The sequence below is a fragment of the Odontomachus brunneus genome, unplaced genomic scaffold, assembly GCF_010583005.1.
Source record: "Odontomachus brunneus isolate Ranch 3 - 2012 unplaced genomic scaffold, Obru_v1 Obru_scaffold_075, whole genome shotgun sequence".
In the NCBI taxonomy this organism is placed as follows: domain Eukaryota; kingdom Metazoa; phylum Arthropoda; class Insecta; order Hymenoptera; family Formicidae; genus Odontomachus; species Odontomachus brunneus.
The window spans coordinates 562,596-584,774 of record NW_022639525.1 but is presented as its reverse complement, the minus strand read 5'-3'; the positions used below and the strand labels follow the sequence as shown (position 1 = coordinate 584,774).

At 36.5% G+C, this 22,179-nt stretch overlaps 1 protein-coding gene across 13 annotated transcripts in view; it reads left to right on the top strand.

The window, feature by feature from the left end:
* LOC116847227 (troponin I) overlaps positions 1-22,161 on the top strand; it is a 62,094-nt gene extending 39,933 nt beyond the window's left edge. For 5 of the 13 annotated variants that reach the window (XM_032821981.1, XM_032821982.1, XM_032821980.1 and 2 more), the window contains 8 exons: positions 101-242; positions 6,117-6,134; positions 7,055-7,093; positions 14,668-14,899; positions 15,846-16,085; positions 18,413-18,637; positions 21,306-21,386; positions 21,774-22,161. In XM_032821981.1, coding sequence (XP_032677872.1) covers positions 101-242; positions 6,117-6,134; positions 7,055-7,093; positions 14,668-14,899; positions 15,846-16,085; positions 18,413-18,637; positions 21,306-21,386; positions 21,774-21,787 — 991 coding nt within the window. In that variant the 3' untranslated portion in view covers positions 21,788-22,161. Of the gene's footprint in view, positions 1-100; positions 243-1,206; positions 2,008-6,116; positions 6,135-7,054; positions 7,794-14,667; positions 14,900-15,845; positions 16,086-18,412; positions 18,638-21,305; positions 21,387-21,773 lie in introns of those variants that run through there. The other 8 variants (XM_032821989.1, XM_032821992.1, XM_032821990.1 and 5 more) reach the window with 4 other exon arrangements.
* The last annotated feature ends 18 nt before the right edge of the window (positions 22,162-22,179 follow it).

Sequence of the window (22,179 nt, the reverse complement as noted above, 5' to 3'; positions counted from 1 at the left end):
CTTAGCGAAAGAAATTACTGCTGCTAAGTTTGCTGACAGTCTATTCTTGTACTATTAGAAAACATGTGGTAACATTCAAAAGAGGTATCTTCGTTTTTAGCATGAAACCAACCCTCAAGAAGGTGTCGAAATACGAGAATAAGTTCGCCAAGCTCCAGAAGAAGGCCGCCGAATTTAACTTCCGCAATCAACTGAAACAAGTGAAGAAGAAGGAGTTCACCTTGGAGGAGGAGGACAAGGAGGTAAGAGTGATCGTTTTCGATCGGGACTGCGCAGGACACGAATTTCTTTTCCTGCAAATTATTTTTCCCCTGCCCGTCGAGGTCTATCTGCGAGAGCGTTCCTCAAATTTATCGAGACAGAGACAATTCTGCAAAAGTACAAGACGATGTTCTTTTGCACACTCTCGGTGTCGTAGTTCCTCGCTTGCGTTTACGTCAATAATATTCGCGAAAATCGAATTCCTACGAGTCTTGTATTTCTGAGAATTTGATCTCGTTTGATAAATTCCTTAGCAATTTTTGGATTTTGCAAAGAGACGCAGATTTTTGACGACCGCACGACGGGTAGTCAGTACCACAGTATAGTCAGTACCACAGTATAGTAGTACAATACACAGCGTTTTATCAGTGAAAAAACAGTTTTTGTGACCCTGGTTTTCTTTTTGTGTATAAAACCCAATCGGCAGGTTTTCTTCGTATCAGTAGTTTTCCGTTTAGTGTACCGTGTCCAATTTAGGAGATCCGCATTTTTCGCTCTTGTTTGCATTTCGATATTGTCGGTCCCGGTCCTGGTAAAATATTTGTCGCGTCATTCCTCTGCCTCAGGGAATACTATTTTATCAGTCAATTTGGATGCTAAATTTCTCGAAAATCTCGTGCGCGGCGGATAATCACGCGATAATTAATCATCGGTTCATCGAACCGCGCAAAACTTTCGGCAAAATTTATGAGGGCGTTGTCATTCCGGGGCCGTTGAATTCGCGCAAATCGATTAACCGCGAAACCGTATCGTCGTCCGACCATCAGCGTCCCGCGACGCGCATTTGTTTGGAACGCTGATATGCCGGGGGTTGAGTGGTTTCTCTCCCCCGTGGGCGTGATCTCCTCAAAAGGACCGTTAGTAGTAGATCCTTTTTCGTATACGTATCCTACTGGTAGTAGTGGTAGTAGTAGTTGACTAGGCAATCTGTGTTGTTCTTCACAGCCCAAGAAGTCCGAGAAGGCAGAGTGGCAGACCAAGAAGTAGATTTAATAATAAGAAAAGAGAAACAAACAAAACAAAGAAAACAATAAAATCACGATAGTAATAACGAAACGTCAATAAAAATAAAAGTCTGAGTGTGAAACGCCAGTAAAGCAGAAAGATTGTTATTACAACACCCGGAAAAATGATTCGAGACAAAGCCGAGGAAGCCGCGAAATTTTCGGTACACACACACACACGCGTACCACACCTTTCGGAAAGACACTCACATTCACCCACTCATACACGTAGGTTCGTGTTCTGCACACTCGCATAAACACGAATAAACCTTATTATACGCTGATAAAAGGCGCGTTAGGAGGGAAAAAAGAGAAGAATAGAAAACGAGCGCGTAAGCACGCGTAAGAACACTTTTGATACCGTTTCTATTTTTTTCGATGTTCTGTTCGCCGGCGCGCATTTCTCCTTGCCGTCACGTTCGTTTGAGAATTGTCGGCGCAATTTCAAGTTCGTTAGCGCCGCGGTACGTATTAACTGAGAGCGACAGCGGAAAATCGCGCGAACACAATCCCAAGGGAGTTAGCTTCGCGATATTTGATCATATCCCTCTTTCCGAGCCAGACAGTCGAAACGAGCGACGCGCGCGTGCGCGCATACACATATACACACAACACACATATATACACATACGCAATACTTGCAAACGGTGAGAGGGAGAAGCTGACTCTGTGTTGAATATTCACGTACAACTGTTATACAAAAGCGACAAGTTGGTGGCAATAAACGATCGAAGAAAGCTCACGTGAACAAGACAGGTGTTTCCGCCCCTCCCCCTCCCCCGTCTCTGCTTCCCCCAACCGCGCCGCGCTTCTTTCGTTGCATTATCGTCCGTTCAACGAGTTTCCATCTCTCCCCTTCCGTCTTCCACATGGGAAATTCTCGGGATTTAATTGGAATTCAGTCAAATTCCTCAAAATATGAGTTCTAATTAGAAGTGTAATATTACAAATATGCGACTTTAAGTGAGAAATTTAAAGATTTCCTTATATTTTATCTTTATTTTACATCTTACATCTTACATCTTACATCTTTATTTTACATTAGCATCGAACGAAATATATATTGACTTGCCAAATAATTTCATTACTCAATAAAATATTCAGTGTTTTAGAAATTTTTCTTTCATATATACAAGGTGTTCCAGAATAACCTTGGAGCTCTTGTGAAGGCATAGTACGAATTGAAGTGAATATAAAAGTCCTATACCGTTTTGTGATATTCGCAATAATTATCGAGATATTATTTAAAGAAAATTTGTGAATGGTTACGCGATATATGATAAATGAGCTGTAGTGGCGACGTCTGCCATAGTGTGTTTCTTTTTCTATTTTCCTAATTACTTTGTAAATTTTTAATTATTAATTAAAAAAGTTTGGTCGCTCGCGATAATATATTAATATTATTAAATTAATAACTAAAAAGTTATTACAAAGTTATTAGGAAAATAGTAGAGGACATTTTTGTTCAGTTTGACCTAATGTACAAGCACACAATGGCAGATATCGCCACTACAGCCCATCTATCAATCTACATATCACTTACATAATCATTCATAAATCTTCTTCAATTAATATCTCGGTAATTATTGCGAATATTGCAAAATACTATTAGATCTTTTATGTTCATCTTAATCCGTACTATGTCTCCACAAGAGCTTCAAAGATTGTTCTGAAACATCCTGTATATGTATCTTTTTTTAAATGTATGTAATATTATATTACATATCTTATATAATGTTTCCTTATATTTTTTATTCTATCAAATATATACACAATAATTGCTATAAAAATAAGATTCTTTGTTCAATACCACAAAAATATACCGACGATGGAAAAAAGCACGAGTTTCCATAATGTTTCTGTTTCGATCCTAAATAAAGAACTCATGCTTGTGGCATAAGAATGGGATTCCTAATTGGTATCGTAGAAGGATAACTAGTTTCGGGATAAATTTTGGTGTTCCAATCGGACTCTATGCTGTATCTGGGAAAACCTTGAGAAATCTTTAAACGGGTATTTCGATCACATGTTCTGTCGTTCTTTTTATATTTTTTTCACTTTTCCATTTATTTTAGCGGTTTTAATCTCTACTTCTCTCCTCCACCGGGATTATTCGGTATTACGGATCGCACTTGACTTTTCTATTATTTTCTGTTATTTTTTTCCCTTGTCGTCGCGTCTCGTGATCGGACGCGGGACTCGATAACTGAAATTGGCCCCGATTCTTTTCGTGCCGGATAATGGAAATGCCCGTGTACGAGAATGTTAATGCAATCGACAAAGCGTCGTATGTTTTATGCAGAATTAGATGCGCGATTTTTTGCCCAGTACTGCGCAATAGTCCGCGCTTACATTTCCCTCTGTCGTGAGATAAAAGAAATTCCCTCAGACGATGTTATACGCGAACGCGCATTTCAAATATTCGATAAGGAAAAAGGTCGAGTGTTATCGAGGACCGTATCGTTTCTTTCTTTCTCTTTCTCTCTCTCCTTCTCCCTCCCTCTCGTAAAACTTTGCTAATTCCTCTTGTCTCGGAGGCATCGTTTAATTTCCTTTATCTCCCTCTTCCTTTTTCTTTTACTTTTTGCTTCTCTGACATATCACTGCGAGTGAAGTACCGTCCAATTTGTTTTCGGCGGCCGTAACTTTATTTTTTTTTTTATCTCGCGCGTTACCTAAGCCCCGGCTTCGTTTCGCGTAGTTTCGCGAAAAATCTTCGCGGTGGTGGTATATGTCCGCCGACAACGCGCGGCAGTAAATAAAGTATAAGATTAAGAGGGGTGTAAAAAGGTGAGAATGGCTTGTGAAATATATATATATATATATTTGAAACTCACACAATTCCACTTTTTTTTCTTACGTAATGGCAGAAGCGCTTTTACTCACACACATGCCTGCCCACGGTTTTTTTCTTCTACTCTTCACCATCTAATTATACTGTGCTGCCTTCCGTTTCTTTTCGCGCACTCGTCTCGTTTATTTTCGCTTTACACGTGTTTTAATTGCCACGCAAGATCGTTCGTCCGGCGAACGTTTTTGTCGCGTGCTGTGCAAAATGTCAAACGAAAATAAAAAGAAGGGAAAAGATAGAAAAAAAAGACAAGAAGAGTAATACAAGCACGACAGACAAAAGAAAGACAAGAAGGAAAGAAAACAAGAAGCAAGACCAAAACACACACTCTTTGAAACTAAGGTCATTTGATTACGTAACGAAGCTCTTTTGCAGCTTGCCTCATCGCCAACACTCGGCTCTGCCATGCTTTTTTCAGACTGCATATATGTGTAGGATTGTTGCTCTCTATCTTTCTGTTTGTTTACGATTACGTGAACGTGTATTGATGTGCTTGAAAATTCTTTTCGTTATCGTGCTTCCTCTTGTCATATATACATAATCACACTGCGTTATGCATGTCTTACTATTATAATTAGGGTTACTTGTATGATTTTCAGCGCATTTATAATGGTCGCAATGTCAGTTGCGACATTCGTTGCGACAATGATCGTAAACTCATAACGTGAACTTGCTGCAACAGCCGATCATTAATACAGATTTATAGCATTGACGCTTCTGATTGATTGTGTGTTGCAACTTTAGACATATTCACGCCACGAGTTTGCAATTATCGCTACGATTGCGATCGATATTGTGACAATTGTCTTTATTTGAGTAGAAATTTTAGCCCTATTTTTTACTTGAACTTCCTAACATTTGTATATTCTGAAGGATCAGTATATGTTTAATACAGATGGGAACTAAAGCCTTACTTAACGTCTCTAAATGGCAAAAATGTATAAAATATCATTTGTAGATGCGAAAGAAAATCTCTCAGCGAAATTAATTCGTTAATCAAAAGAGATTGCAACAGTTTTCAGGATATCAAAATAAATATTAAAGAATATTGAACGTAGTATCAAAATTTCAACTCGAATACATATTACGTAGAAGATTGAAAATCATATAAGCAATCATAGTTACGATGGCGCAGAGATCCGACATCATATATGTTTGATTATCTGAACTGGAGCTATCTGTACGATTTTCAACATTACTCTTATTACATACACCGAAAAAACTGTATAGTTGGTCTACACATAAATCTAGTCGTATCAACAAGATACAATAGTAAAATAGAGGACAACTAATTATGCCATTGCAATTACAAAGCAATTACTGATGTTGCAGCAGCAACGATATCTAGTTGCTCCAACCAGAGTATATCCACAGCAAATGTTATCCCAACCGATTGCAGAACTAGATCACGCGCAACTACATTAATGTAGTTGATAACTACAAAGTAGCTAAGTCATATCATAACGCGAAGATAACTAGGGTGATACAACTACGCTGCTCACAACTAAAATTTTCTGGTTATATGCACCATATCTCTTTTTTCGGTGTAGAAGATTGAAAATCGTACAAGAAAGTTCAAATACAACGATGAGATATAAATGACGCAGTGTGTACACCCGGCATCACGAATATATCTGACTATTACAGTTAAGATTACTTGTTAACTTGCTATTAAGCAATTAAGATTACTATTATAATTTCTAAACATATAAACATAAAGAAAATCGTATAAATAATCCTGATTATAATGGTAATATATATATGATCCTAATTATAATAATAAGAGACATATATGACACAGACAATGTACAATCGAGGAATGTCTCTTAGAGCACATCAATATACGTGATGACCGTCGATCGTGGCTGGCACATCATGAAGCACGCGAGCCACGAATGCGACGCGTTATTCGTTAAGTAATATTTAAATGTACGCTTAATCAGTGTGCCTATATGTCTTCTATGTCGACTAATAATATTGCTCTTGCGTTATGTTCGCAGAACGTGACAAAAGATAAGGTAAAACTTTAACAGCCAATTTGTAGCTCAGCATGCCTGCGTAAAAGTGAATGATATGTGTTGCGTAATAGATATATGTGTGTGTAATAGATAAGAATAGATAAAAGGGAAGATAGATTCCGTGCGTGCCTGCGTGCGCGTGCATATGAGTGCCAAGTGGGAGAACGGAGAGCATTACGGGCGGAAGAGAAGTTCTCTTCATTTTTAACACGTTGAAATAACGCCGCCGATTAGACGCGAAATTTTCTTCAGTGTTTTGTCTACGTCGCGCGCAGGCGCGCTCATTAATTTCCTCGCAATTTTTGGCCACACACTTCTTTTCAGCAACACTTTTAAGCGAGCGCTCACTACCTCGCTATTTTCCTCGCCGTGATCTCTTTCTGTATGTATTTTTTTTCCCGCGGTGTTGCGGACTTGTCGCCGTTTTACATTTCACTAACAGCCTTGCACGGCTTCGTAGACGCTCGGAGAGCCGAGCACGCAGCAACGAGTCGACTTGACGACTTGAGAATTCGTTGAGAATGTCGCGAGAGGAATTTTTCGGTAGCGAGAGATCCGGTGGGGAAATTGCCGCGATCCCCGATGTAGCAGAAGCGCGCGGCACTCGGGGAGGAATTGTCGCGGCGACGCAATTTGTTGCGACAACCACGAGAGCGCGAAGCTATTTTTGTCTAGATCGTAGAATTTTGGCGTATACACGTCCCCCATCCCCTAGATCGCACAGCAACTCTGTTCGTTTTCAAGTTTTCAGCCACCCCCTGCCCCTCAGCACAGCCAACGCCAACACCCCAGGCTTTGCGAGCGTTCACATCTCCTCCCTCCCCCCCTCTCCATGCTCGCTAACCAGTGTGCGAGTCTAATTCGAACGTATAATGAGCTCACGCCGTTGTATTTCACGCAACGTTTCTTCGATTTTGCAGAAGAAGCCAGACTGGTCGAAGAAGGGCGACGAGAAGAAGGTAAAGGAAGAAGAAGCGGCACCACCGACCCCGGTTGAGGCATGAAAGAGAGAGAGAGTTGACAATCGTTCCCGAGACGTTCCCGAGTAATCGTCATCATCGTCGTCCCAACAACGATCAACGTCCGACATCCAGAGAATGTCGTCCGCTGTCAATAACCGCCACCGACGCGACAACTCCGCACGGAACACCTTCCTCCTGTTCTTTCTCTGTCTCTCTCACTTTCTTGATTTTTTCTTCTTTTTTTTTGTAACAATTCGTCAATCGAGCGATTCATTAATTCAATATCCCGCTGTCGTGTGAGTTGCACGCAAAAAATCTTGCTCGTCTGTCTGTCTGTTCGTCCGTCCATCCGTCACGATTGCTCGTGTACATCCCAGGATTGTATCGAAATTTTATGACACCCAATATCCGATCCGTGGCTCACTCTACTCGCGCCCGAATTTATGTTTTATTCTTTTTTTTATGGACACGACGTATTTTTCTTGTCTCCTTTTATTTTTGTAATAGATCTTGTAAAAATCACATCGTAGAGCCGCGAGTTGCGTGCGAAATCCGCGAGACCGGATCTGTCCCTCCCCGCGAAATCGAACCGCGATGGAAGATATGCAATGTAACGGTAACAACGGGGAGGGGGGAGATGTTACCTTAGTAAACTAAGGTTTATTGTAAAACAAAATACTTAACGATACTCAAAACCTTCTGTGTGTGATCATTTTCCTATGTTCTCTTCTCTTTCTCTCTCTCTCTCTCTTCTTTTTCATATTTTCCCTTTATGTTCCACTTGTGACGATTTACGTTTTAACCCATGGTATAAGTGTAACAAGATAATGTACGATGTTTTATATGTGCGATAATCATTGTTTACTGTCGTTTATACATTTTTCCAAGCGAGTGAACGATGTAGTATATGTAATAATCGACCGAAAGAGAGACTAACTGATTCTTAGCCATAAAATTGTGAGAAATATAACTCCTTTCAATCATCTCTTAATCGTTCGAGCAGATTCATTATTACGAGAATATTTGCGAAAATCCAATCGATCATCTCCAATGCCGGTTGAAGTAATATCGCGACACGAGGAGACAATTAACAAAAGACATTCAGCTTTCGGTAAATTTTTATCCTTACGCGTTTCGTTGACTTTCGAGGAGGATCTAACGGAAAATTAGTGAAAAATGCATAGGAATATTTCTCGCGGATACCAAAAAATTGGTCGATAAGAATAATACCGAGAGCTCTTTGATTTGCAGATAAGCCAATATCCAGTAACACGGTAGGTATGTCACTAACCGGATTTCGCTTCATAACTATTCGCTACTGAGTGACGCTTTCGACACAGCTTTATCACGTTCGCTATAATAAACACAGGCTCTTAGGTTAAGTTAGGTTATAATAAAACATGACAGTTAATAATCCAGTATCCATGCGTCTGACACACAACGTATTATAGAACATACCTTATATATTCCGCCTACTTACGATCTACCTTATCGATGCATTACCTTATCGATCTACTCCTTTTCTTCCATCTATTCGAGGAGTGTTTCGCTCAGAGGTAATTTTTCAAAATAAAACGTTCAATATCGACGAGACACGATCAAATGATGCCGTTGTAAATTCAGTGTCAAGGTGTGTCGATCGGATTAAAACTGATCTAATATTCTAATTTTCAATCTAATTTTCGGAAGTGGTCTCTGCGCTTACTCTTTTCTGTTTAATTATGACGCCCAATTATCGTTTCTTTTGGTATTTGAGATTTTCACGATGTAGAAAAATGCTGGATTTGGATCTCGGATTGGTTCTTACAAAAATATGATTGGTCAAATCAAATTTTCTCCTTACTTCCTCTCCTCTGTTCCCGTCCCCCCTCTTCTCATCGTCCTTATCTTTACTGATTTATAAGGATATATCTATAGAAAATTTTACAATAAAAACTGTTAGGATCACTACATTTTATAGTAAAAATTACAGAATTTTGTAATCAAGGAATATAAATCGACATTCTGTCTCTCAATTTACTATCTTTCAGTTTCATATGTGCTATTTATATTTTAGAAACTAAAATATATATCAAAATTTAAGTAAAAAATTTATTATAAAACTTAATAAAGTTTATTATGTTCTTCAGCAGGATAAATTCTACTGAAACTCTCTGTTTTCGATACTTTTAGAAAAAAATGGAAAAATTGAAAAGAATTTATATATAAAAACAATTATATATACACGAAAAAGACTATGGTTAGCCCACATATAAATCCGATTGTGCTAATCAAATTCAATAGTAAAATATGGGAGAAGTAATCAAGCTACTGCAAACACAATACTATTGCTGAGTATAGTGACATCTGATTACTTCAACTAGAATGTATTCATGGTAAACGTCACTCCAATTCAATTTTAATTACGAGATCACATTTTTAATAACGAGATCACGTGAACTATATTGATATAGTTCACGTAAAAAGAGTATCATGTCAATCATATAAATCACTATTACATAAAGTAACTATGATAATACAACTATGCTGTCACAAAACTAAATATTCCTGTTCTATATACATAGCCTCTCGAAAATATACAACTTAATCATATTAAACATATATTCAGGCAAATAGGAGCTTAACGCTGATGTTGGAACAAATATTTTACTAAATGTTGGGAGGATAATAATGTTTGACAGTGTAAACGCACGTACAAAATAAGTTTTCTAGTCTCTTATAACCTAGGCGATCCAGCTTTCCAAAAGAGTCAAACCTGAAGTCTTATTCTCGAAAAATATCGCATACAATTTTCCGATGAAAAGCTATAGTATACGTAACATTATATAGCTTTTTACAGAATATCGTACCCGATATTTTTCGAGAATAAAACGCCTGGTCTTTTCTATTGCCGGGGGGAATGCCTTGCCAATTTTCCCACTAGCTTTTTCCTGGCCGAGATGGTATTTTTCGCAACTAAAATTATGAGTGAAAAAATAAGTAATCTTCTCACATAACACAAAAAGTCTAAAATCGGAATATAAGACATCCCTAAGATGTTTTTAAGACGACTTATGTCCCAATTTTAGACGTTGCGTTGTATGGGTTGATATATAATTAGGAAGGTTAATTATTATTAATATTAAAAATTGAGTTACAGGGTTGGTTTGAAGGCTAATGGAAGGTGAGTCACCGTGTACGTTATAAAAGATTGGAAAATCTATCCGGGATATATGTTTATAAGTATATCAAACATTATTATTACCTCAATATTTATTCACTCCAACATCAGCGTTTGGCTCCTACTTGCTCAAATATATGTTTAATATAATTAATTTAAGTTAAATATTTCTGGTTATATACATCATATCTTTTTCTGTTATATAATATTCTCTTCATATTCCTCACTACTGAGGAGCGTTGTTGCTACCGTTACCGATAAACTGAAATATTCATCAAAAACAAATCTGCAAGAAACGCGATACCAAGCCAGAAGCCAAATCCAGCATCTTTTCCTCGGCCGAGCTTGTCGTGATTCTGGGGATCAGTTCTCCACGTTGGCGTTTAATGCTCGCGTACAACTTGCGGTTTTCTATCGTCGCGATTCCTTTCATTCGTTTATTATTAATTATCGCGCCAATTTACGCACCGATAATAGACATTGATGTATCCAATTAAACGGCACTCCCAACAAAGCGCTATTATATTAGCTCCGAACAAACGTCCGGGCTTCCTTTTTCATCGGACGGCTCGCGTCGATTTTCAACCCGCCTGTTTATTTTGCGATTTCCCGAAACCGTTTTCCGCAATGCTGGCACGAAACGCCACCTCCCCCATCCCGCTCGTGTCGTATTCCGACACGCGTTCCAGTCCATTCGACCGTATTTATAATCGTAGCCGGGTGTCGTGCACATTGTTTAATTATCTTGACAATATTCGCGATCATATAATGACCGCGATGATTTATGGCGCGAAACGCCGTCGAGGGAAACCGATTCAGGGGCAGGAGGGAGGAAGGAAGGGAGAGGAGGGTGAAGAGAGCGCGGTCGGTGTATGTCGTAAGCTGGAGCGGGGTGGCCTGAGCGTTGCATAAAGCATTATTATCGGGAGCAGCGGGACAAATGACGTATCTATAAACGGCGGTTTAATACGACTACATTTGCGAAACGTGCGCGCTGACCGTTAATCACACAATTTAATACGCGTGTTGGTAACGGCTCGCGCAGCTGCACGTGCAATTCTGTTTTGTCCGCGAGTGCTTCCCGTGAGACGACAGTCACGTCGAGTCGTCCTGTTCCGGTTGTCGGTTGGCCGGACGTCGGACGGTCGGTCAGTCAGTTGGTGGCACGGTCGTAACGTTGTGTTCGTATTTCCAACGAGGTACCGCACGTCACTTTCATTCATGTCCCATGCAGCACAAACTTTCATGATTGTTACGACACGAGACAATCGATGACGGAAACTTTACAATTCTTTTCGTTATATTTGTGGAGCAAATATACTGTATTAAATTAATCGTTAAATTCATATCATAGAATGATGTAAATATTTTGTTACATTGAGTTAGCAACAAATCTACTAAAAACTGTACACAAATTTCCATATTACATTTTACACGACATGTTGTTTTGCATAAATTTTAATAACTTTTTGCATTTTTTCGTATTTTTATTTCGTCATTCTATGCGATAAATATCAATATTATATGATATAGGATGCAGCTTTTACAAATTGACTAGTGAAATTCCCAGATAGATTTTTATCACAATGTGAAACAATAAATGATGGAAACTTTAAAATTTTTTAAAAATTATTTTTATTGCCCCGATAGACTTCCATGACAAGCATAGTATGTGATAATTAATTTTTGTCCAATTTATAGCAACTTTACGTACATATAGAGAGTTAAATAGATTTACCTGAAATAAACTACAAATTTATGTAATGTGTGCTGTTAATTCTTCATAATAATAATGTTATTATAATAATGCTGCAATTTGTCATATATAAATATACTTCACATTTACTTCTTTATTTCAAATAAAGGAATAGTCAACTTTATGTAAATTTGATGCAAACAAATATTTATATCGATTGACATTACATAAATTTATAGTTCATTTCAGATATATTTATTTAACTCTCCATATGTACACAAAGTTGCCATAAACTGAATATTATAAAAAATTAAATATCACATACTGTGATTGTCATGAAAATCTGTGGGGAAAGAAATAAACTTGCAAGATCATACTATATTTAAGAAAGAGAGATAATCAATTTAAATTAATAAATAATTATAACATGAGGGATATATGAATAATCCTAACATGACGTAAATATAAATTAAAAAAGTAAATTGTTTTCACTTATTGCATGATGTAAATTTTAACTAAATGTGCCGTAAATTTCTAAATTTTATTATATGAATCAAATGTGCACTAAATTTTGAATACATTGATTGTCACATTGTATTGAGTAAATTTTATCGATTTTATATGTATTATTTCATCACTGTAGTCCGTAAATATGATTGCAATCTGATTAGTTATAAGGGAGTAAATATTGCTACATTTCGTAACTTAAGATACTGTAAAGTTTACGTACATCTATCTATCGGGGTGGTGTGTTTTTAGTTAATTCTAAGAGTGACTAACACGGCTGGGCTAAGTCTCCTATCCCATTAAAAATCTAACTTAACCCTAGCTTACGTCATTGTGAGAACGTTGGTTACATAAATGTGCATTTTTTAACAACCGATACAATACTGTAGGATAGAGTTAAATTTGATTTTCAATTGGAGATCTTCGCCCAGCCATGTTAGTCACTGTGTGTGTGTACTGGGATTAACTAAAAACGCACCAGTTAAAAACCGGAACAAAAAGCTATTTCGAGCTTTGACCAAAATACTTAATTGTTCCGCACATTAATCAGTTAATCCTAGAAATGCCCGTGCTATGGGCTTTGACCATATATATATATTTTTTTTGCACCGTCACAAGAATAAATTCACTTTAAACAATAGAAATATTTGTTCGTATGGGGTCAAATTCACTTTAAGTTTGAATGAGACTTACTCTCACGATTCCGAGTGGATTATTTTTATAATCACTATTATCGGTGCTATAATTTAGTCACGCGTCTCAATAAGTTATATGTAACATATAACTAATATAATTTCTTAAAAACGATTATAATTTCTTATAAACAAATAAGAAAAACAAAAGTGAATAATTAATTGCAAAAATGAATAATTAATTGCATTTGAATGCAAAATATCGGTCTTACAGTTAATAGAAAGCTAATGCAATGAGACATACATCTCGAATTACATTCATTTACTAGCTCTTTGATAATTTAAATATTAATAAAGTTTTTGTACAATCAATGGAAATCATGAAAGTCAATGTGTTAAAGAAGATAGCATTGATCAGAGTTCGGCGCGTTCTATTCGCTTTCTGCTCACCCTCGATCCTACTCCCGTTCCTTCCCTTTACTATAGGTTAGGATCATTTGCGGCTCGCTAGATGACTTTTATACTACTGACTACAGATGTAGTGATTCAATAATTTTCCACTGATATAGTCATTAGTATAAAGATCATCTAATTGACCGGAAAAAATATTATGTCGGATCGTGGTTTGATTAGGCTGCGCATTATCGTTTTCAAATATTTCAAATATTCAGTATCAAATTCATTTGATATCGAATATCTTTTATTTGATTGGCGCAAAGGTTCATCTTATCTGCCAAAAAGAATTAAAAGTAAAATTAAGCGATTTCGATGTGTTAATGACTCTTATAAATAAAATAAGTAACACATCAGTATTTTTTCATTGACATTTAACAAGGTCTTTCTGAGTTAAAATTTCGGGACTCTGTATTAATTTTGCAAACTCTGTCAAATTTTCAAAAAAAATTAATGAAGAATTTTAATATATAACGCTATACAAATTATTGTCTTATCTTGATGTTACAATATAGTTACTTACTGCCATCCTCTTCAGTTAAATATTAATGGACTTATATAAGAATTACTTGAAATTTAATTATCTCAAAAATTATTTTGCCTTTAATTTCAATAATCAATATATTGCGTTACATTAATTGTAGATATATTATTGCGGAAAACAAATATTAAATAATCTACGAATATAAGAAATAGTTAAATATAATAAAACAATAGAGTATCTTTTCAATCTGTTTCTTATCATTTTTAATTGACGTAAATTTCGATAGGATTGAGGCTTGAAAACGTGTAAAAAGAAAAAAGATATATCGGCAAAGATAATGGTTGTGCACAATTCGGCATAATCACCGATAGATATTTAAATTCCGAATTCGATGCAACAATATAAAGCTAAACAGAAACGTAAAAAAGCATGAATCAGCATCTGCGGAACTCAGAGTATATTCGAAATTTCGACTCGAATTCCTACATTTCCTCTTTAATACTCAAATCGATAACTTCATACGAGTCGGAATTTAACGGTTAAAAACGAGGAAACTTTTGCGCCAGTCTCACAAACGATATGTTGTGCATGCGGTCGACCAATAAACGCAATTCACAGAAATTCTCGTTTCGCACACAGGAAGGCGAACAAGCCGAAGCACCTGCGGCAGAACCACCACCGCCGGAACCAACACCAACACCAGAACCAGCGCCGGTCCCTGCATCGGCTCCTGCACCAGCAGAATCCGCACCGGCTCCTGCACCACCAGCACCGGCACCCTCGCTGGCACCTCCAGCCGAAGGTGCTCCGGCGGCTGTTCCCTCCGCAGAAGGTGCAGTCCCGGCTGACGGAGCTGCACCAGCTCCCACTGGTAAATTTTCACACATCAAATCGCGTCGCACTGTCTTAACCCTCAGACACAGCACTATATGCGCCACACGATTTAACAGCACATGGGTTAGTGTAACCCAACATTTTCAGTCGCATATATCTCCGGATCTAATACATAAATTTTGAAAACTTTTGAACTTTTTGAAAATGAAATAAAAATTACGTTTATAACGCAAAATAATATATAACAGCAGCAAAAAATGTTATTTTTATTAATGATATATCGTTTATTTATAGCAAATTTATTTTCTCACTATGAAGAATATTAAGACGAAATTTCGAGATTTCCTTGGTTGCTTCCAAATCAAACTTTTCTTTTTTTTAATTGCAATATTTTCCAATATTCTAATAAAAATTAAGAGAAAATATTTATCTCAGAAAGCAATATTTTATGATTGTTTCTCTTAAAATAAGCAACTAACATAAACGAAAATTAACATAAACAAAATGTATGGTTCTTTCTAATTTACCTCAGTCTCCCTTAATATTCCACTTTTCACATATATATTATATTTCATATATATATTATATAAATTCAACGTACAATATAAAGTTATTATTATTAGTATAATATCGGATTTGTAATATCGGATTGCGTAATATCAGATTTTTCACCTAAAATAAAATGGTTATATTTTTATGTTGATATAATTTTATCAATACAATATGTGCGAAAGATAGCAGAAAATTATAAACAGACAAACAGCATATATATTATTTCATAAAATTATAACTATATGAAAATACGATTATTTTATTTTATCTTTTTATAAAAGTATTTCGTTATAAAAATACAACCATTTTATTTTACCTAAAAAGGTTCGAAATTATTTATTACACAACCGAATATTATTATTATTATCGTATATGATTTTGGAAGCTTCTTCCTAAGAGTGAATGTTAACGATTGTTCATTGTATTTGTAGAAGGCGCGCCCGCAGCAACCCCAGGAGAGGGTGCCGTGCCACCTACAGAAGGAGTCGCACCAGTGGCGGAAGGAGCTGCACCCGCGGAAGGAACTGCACCTCCAGCGGAAGGTGCACCTGCTGCTGCGCCAGCTGCATCTGCCGACGGAGCGCCATCCGCTGAAGGCGCTGCACCCGTTGCCGCTCCAGCCGAAGGTGCACCCGCGGAAGGCGCTGCACCCGCTGCACCTCCAGTCGAAGGTTAACCTTTTTTGCTTTTTTCATATTTTCTACTTGCTTCCCACGTATCGATGTATGGACAATTTAAAAATATTTTTCGTTGGACGCCCAAATTGAAATTTTGTTTCTACATTAACCCTGAAAATTTCGTCGATTTTAAGAATAACAGATAAAAAATAATGATAACAATAAGTAACTTGATGGCGTACACTTTACTTATTCTAAAGAGTAAAATCGAATCATGAATATACATTCTTAACCTTTAGCTACAAAAGTGGCTTTCCCGGCAGTCTAAAGGTTAAGCATGTATCATCAAAAATTGATGGTACATGTTGAAATAAAAACATTATTAATTACAAGGGGGGGGGGAGGGGGGACATAAGTACTATCAAAAATAGAAAAGAAGATAATACCGCGTCAAGGAAGTCTTCATTGACAGATCTTATACGGTACAAATATACTAGATAATTGGAGGCACACTTATATATATAACTATGTTAATGCAAAATCAACAATATCTACCTGATTGAAAATATTGTAAAGTAACGTGATTTTTAACGTTTTTTTGAAGAAAAATATACCTGCATTGCTTATTCCTTTTATTTCGCTTAAAAAAATATGTACAATGTTTTATTGGTGAATGACTACGATATCCAGATAGCACAGAGAAATATTTCAAAAATAATTTAGTCGTATCCCAAATAAAACAGATATGCTAATTTGAAAGCTTTTAATAAAATACTAAGTTTTTTGCGCGAGGTTTGTGTTGTATTGGTTACACAGAATTACATTTATATAATGAAAAATGCACAGAAATGCATTTATATAATGAAAATATGTAGAGAAATGGATCGGAGCATTGATCAATATATGATGAAAATAATAAAAATGACAAAATTAACATCTTGAGCTGCTAGTTAGCTTAAATATTTACCGGATATAAAAATCCTGCAGCTTGCATTATGAAATGTGTGCTTGCTCCGCTCAGGAAAGTTTCAAAGAACATTGCTTTATCTTTAAAACTATATTTAGAATCTCAAAAATATACAAAAAGTTTGCAGAGAGATTTCTGTATATGCGTAGTTATGTTCTCCGTTAAGACTGTGTTCCGAAATTCACTGCCAATACTGAAAATCTATAGTTTATGTTATCTATAGAATTTCAGTGCTGGTGAATTTCGGAACACAGCCTAAATAGGATATAATAATCAGCGCACATTTATATAAAATCTCTAGATATACGTTCAAGAAATACACTCAAGAAATACACAACGAATAGTGTGATCGTATTAATGCTTATCTCACAAGACGTTTTGACAATCGCTTCTACGTTATCGACATTTTTGGAATTCATCATCCACTTTGACGTGCCCTTAATGGATAAATAAAACGACAAATTGTATTTCTCATAATATCTTTTCTTTTTAATGTTGAATATCTGGTTCAGACGAACTGAAAAGAGAAATAAAGTTGCGTATTTATAAATATAACAGTTATACGTCTAATAATAATGTGTATCAATAGAGATTTTAATTTAAATGTGGTATTATCATAAAGCTAAACAAAAGTGAAAAAATTTAAATTCTAAATTTCGATTCGGGCGTTGTTTTGTCAAACATAAAACAATACGTTAATTTATTAGTTAGGAGAGTGACGTACACGGAAAGAATTTCTGTTAAATAATATTTTTTTTTTTGGTAAAAATGGTAGGAATTAGCATATCTGTTTCGTGTAATTGAAATATATGCACATTAATGCCAACATTTATATATTATTACAGTAATTAATATTTTATTCAGATATTTTTTTAACACAATGTATAAAATCTCCCGGACTTGTCCGCAATCTTTTTCAACATTATAAATATATCCTAATCACAACAGACTAATATGGCGTTTTTCAGTTTACGTCATATTAACGTTACCCAGAAAAATACTCTCTGTGTATATGCCATACGTGTATATGTCATACATGTGTTCAGTAGAAATTAAAATATATTTTCAGCAAAGGAAAATAAAATTTTAAACGAATTTTAAGCGAATAATCGATCGGAGCGCTTTCCCCTGTTAATTTTCAATATCGTCATTTCATGTCGAGCTGCGCGTAAATGATAAATCAAGGCAGTACGTCATAATTGCAGAGCATTCCGTTCGCCGGTAATTTCAAAAAAGCTTTCTCGCGTGCTGCCCGGCTGAGCAGTTAATGCCGATCGATCAATGTCAATGTTAATCACGTTCGTTTTTGGTTCGCCGATCCCAAAAGAGATACCTTGTAAGAGGTGATTGTGATCGATCGTACATCCCCCGTGATAGAAATCATATAATCCCAGTAATACAAGCAAATTTGCAGGCGGAACCCCGGCACCGCCGGCGGAGGGAGCTGCTGCGGCTGCGCCGGCGGAAGGAGCTCCCGCAGCCGTCGAGGGCGCCGCTCCTGCTGCTCCTCCAGCGGAAGGTGCTCCACCGACGGCCGAAGGAGTCGCTGCGCCCGCCGAGGGTGCCGCACCTGCAGCTGCAGCGCCCGCAGACGCGACGCCTGCAGCTCCAGCGGAAGTTGTGCCTGCCCCTGCCGAAAGTATGTGTCAATATTTTATACACAGTAGAAATTATTTTACAGGTTACGTAACTACCTCTTGTTTTCGTTTTTCTTTTTTAATCGGGCGCTTTGATCTTTTTCTCGCACGTGAGGCTCGTGATTGTTTTCTTTTTTCTTTGAATATGAACTTTTGTTTTTTATATACAAGGTGTCTGACATAACGTCTATCCAAGGATTGTGTGCAAATAGAACTCAATGAACTAAATAAGAAAGTCCTGTACCATTTTGCGAACAGTCGTGGTAATTATTGAGATATTAATTTAAAGAGTTTGGCAAATCGTGTGCGCGATGCGGCGGAATGAGCCATATAGTGCAGTCTAAAGAGATCCCACACCAACGTAGCACAAAAATATTATATCAATATTAAATTTAATAAACTTGTAATTTGCTAACAATGGTAGCGATGTTATCATGAATTTAAAATATTACTCTCTCTCTTTTTTTCTATGGGACTTTTAATAAACTTTAAATCCAAATATATTAATATAAGGTTATTTTGCGGGGTTAAATTCATTCAGTGTCATTCAATATCATTTCAATGTCTGTCAAATAACTACCTTACCATCTTAAGGTAATGTTTTAGTAATATTAGCGTGTTGCTCTCTGATAGCGAAAATAATTACAATATTGTATTTCCACATAAAAATATTTAATTTATTGAGATATTATAACTACATTTTAGTAATAATAATATTGATTTTGATGGTTCAAGTAACAACTGTCAATTTAGACGTGCGGTCCAGGATTACGCTGACGTGAAACTGAATCGCATTGTTTGTTGCTCGCAATGTTCTATTACGTTTTTTATTTTTTCTACGTTTCACGCTGCTTCTCGCTGCCCGCCGACATTCATCGACATTTATTAGAAGACAATCAACAAGCCCAATATATGTTTCTTTAAACCGCTTTATCTAGTTCATTCTATTACGTACACTGATTCGTCAATTTTATTTTATCTTATTTTATTTAAACTTCCATGTCTCGATTCTTTTTTATTTTTAAAAGATGATTTAACATAAGAACGTCAAACATTAATTTCGATTATGTAAATTAATAGCCAAATTTATAAATATTTAATTATTTTTAAATAATATGCTCTCTAGTGTAAGAAATAGGAATTAATAACTATTATGAACAGATCGTGTTTAAGGATAATATACCCGAATTGAAATTTTAGTTCTACTTTTGACCTGTATTTTTTAACATCTTCATATTCTAAAGAAATAGTGTGTATATATATATATATATATATATATATATATATATATATATATATATATATATATATGGAAACTGAGTTTCTACTTAACGCCTTTAAATTATAGGAAATATACAAAATTCTAAACCATTTCTAAAGGTTTTAAAGGTTCTAAAGAGGAGTTCTTGATAAAGTTAGTAGGTCAAATAGAATCAAAAACATTTTTATAAATTTCAGAATATCAAAGTAAGTTAAATGAAATTTTAATCAGAAGTAGAATAAAAAATTCAGAGGTAAATATCAGAAAAAACAATTTAATCTTAAAGTGATAAATATATCTGTCAATCATGTAACGAGGTTTTTCTTTTCTTTTGGAATTATGGTGAATATTTATTCATGGTTATATTCCTTATATTTTATCTATAATGTTCGAATTAGAAAAGAAAAACTGAACGTATCTAAACGCACACATATGTACCAGTATCCCTGAAAAGATTAAGGTCATAATGACACATAGTGGTAGACAAACAGAAATAGGCTTTAAATGTCTAAATATATGGGTAACTTTCGAAAATTATATGGCGTAATAGAGGGCTAATTAATATCTCAATATTCACATAGTGCTTTTGTGAAAAATGGTATAGAATGTTTTTATTAGATAGTATAGAATTTTTAGTTAGATGAGCTGTATCCGCACTCGAGCGTTGATACACGTTGTATCAGATACCTTGTATATACAGGATATCCGAAAATTCGTTATGCAACCATGTATATGCACTCAAACTGAGAACACAATCATTTCCCTACCATTCGTAAACAAATTTTGAATTATTAATCGAAGAAGATTGATGAATGATGCGCTCGATTCGGTAAATGAGCTATAATGGCGACGTCTGTCGTGCTTGCATATTGTCAAACTGAATAGTTTTCTACGTTTGTCCTTTACATTTGCAAATGACCACGTAGGTTTCTAGTTATTAATTAAAGAAAATTAACTTTATGATCGTCCGCGATAATATGTCGATTTTCTTTAATTAATGACTAAAAATCTACATGATTATTTAGAAAATAGTACAGGAGTATTTTGTTCAGTTTGATCTAATGTGCCAGCATACGACGGCAGATATGGCTATCACAGTTCGTTTACCGTGATGGCGCGTGATCATTCAATCTTCTTTGATTGATAACTGAAAATTTTACGTAATCGTTTGCGAAATGGTAGAGGAATTTTATGTTCAGTTTGATGAGTTCTATCTATACATCACTGCTGCGTAACAAATCGGACATCCTGTATATTTTTAAACGTAAATTTTTCAGTATATTTTTACATCTCTAGAGGAAAGGAAAGGGAAAAAGACTCGCGACGTTAGGATTTTTCAATCGCCAGCGGTGAACTTCGCCTGGCGAGATCGGCACCTATTAATTTTGCGCTTTTAACTTAATTTTTAGCTAAGCTAATTTTGATATTGCGAGTTACGGTCCGCATCAGAGGCAGACCCGCGCTAAAGTGCGCGAGGTACATCACAAACGGTATGTCGAAAATCAACATAGCAAGCAAGCATAGAAACGGCAACTAAAAACCAACCGAATCTCTCATCCGACGGACTGAACAGATCTAATCCGTCGCGCCGCTGACGCAACACGGTCAGTCGGCGAGTGGACTAATTATAGCCGACTAATTGCGCGATAATGTATCACCACAGTAATCAGACGTCATCAGTGTCGTCATGATCCGCGTTACCGCGGTTCACCCATGCTTCGATTTTGAGGGAGAGATTCGACGAGAGCTGCTCCTCGACCCGCTATCGACTTATCATTAGCCCTAGTTTGCAATTCCGCGCTCTCACAGTCTTCACCATGGCCTCGCTCCACGATGTTAATGCATTCTCTTTCTCTGTTTTTTTTCCTCTCGCATAGCACCCGCATCGTAACTTCGCCGGAGCTGCAGGAGGCGGCGAAGAGTCACCTTGCCGTACACTTTTCTCTTGTTGACGTCAAAGTTTACGGAACACCTGCACGGAAGACACTAAAGTACGGATACGTTGCGCGAAGCCGCGCCACACGTCTCGACATCGCGGCTCGCGCTTTTCTTCTCGTCGTCATCATCGTCATCATCACCACTCGTCATCGTCATCGTTCTCATCGTCATCGTTACCGTCACCTCCACCTCATCGCTTTTCGTCGTCGTCGTTGTCGTCGTCTCCGTCGCTCGCGTCTTGCATATTTATTCATTCATACATAACGAAAATTCGTGCGTGCCGCGTAACGGTTTAGAGGAGAAGAGAAAAGAGAAAAAGTGGTGAGAGGGGGGGGGGGGGGGGAA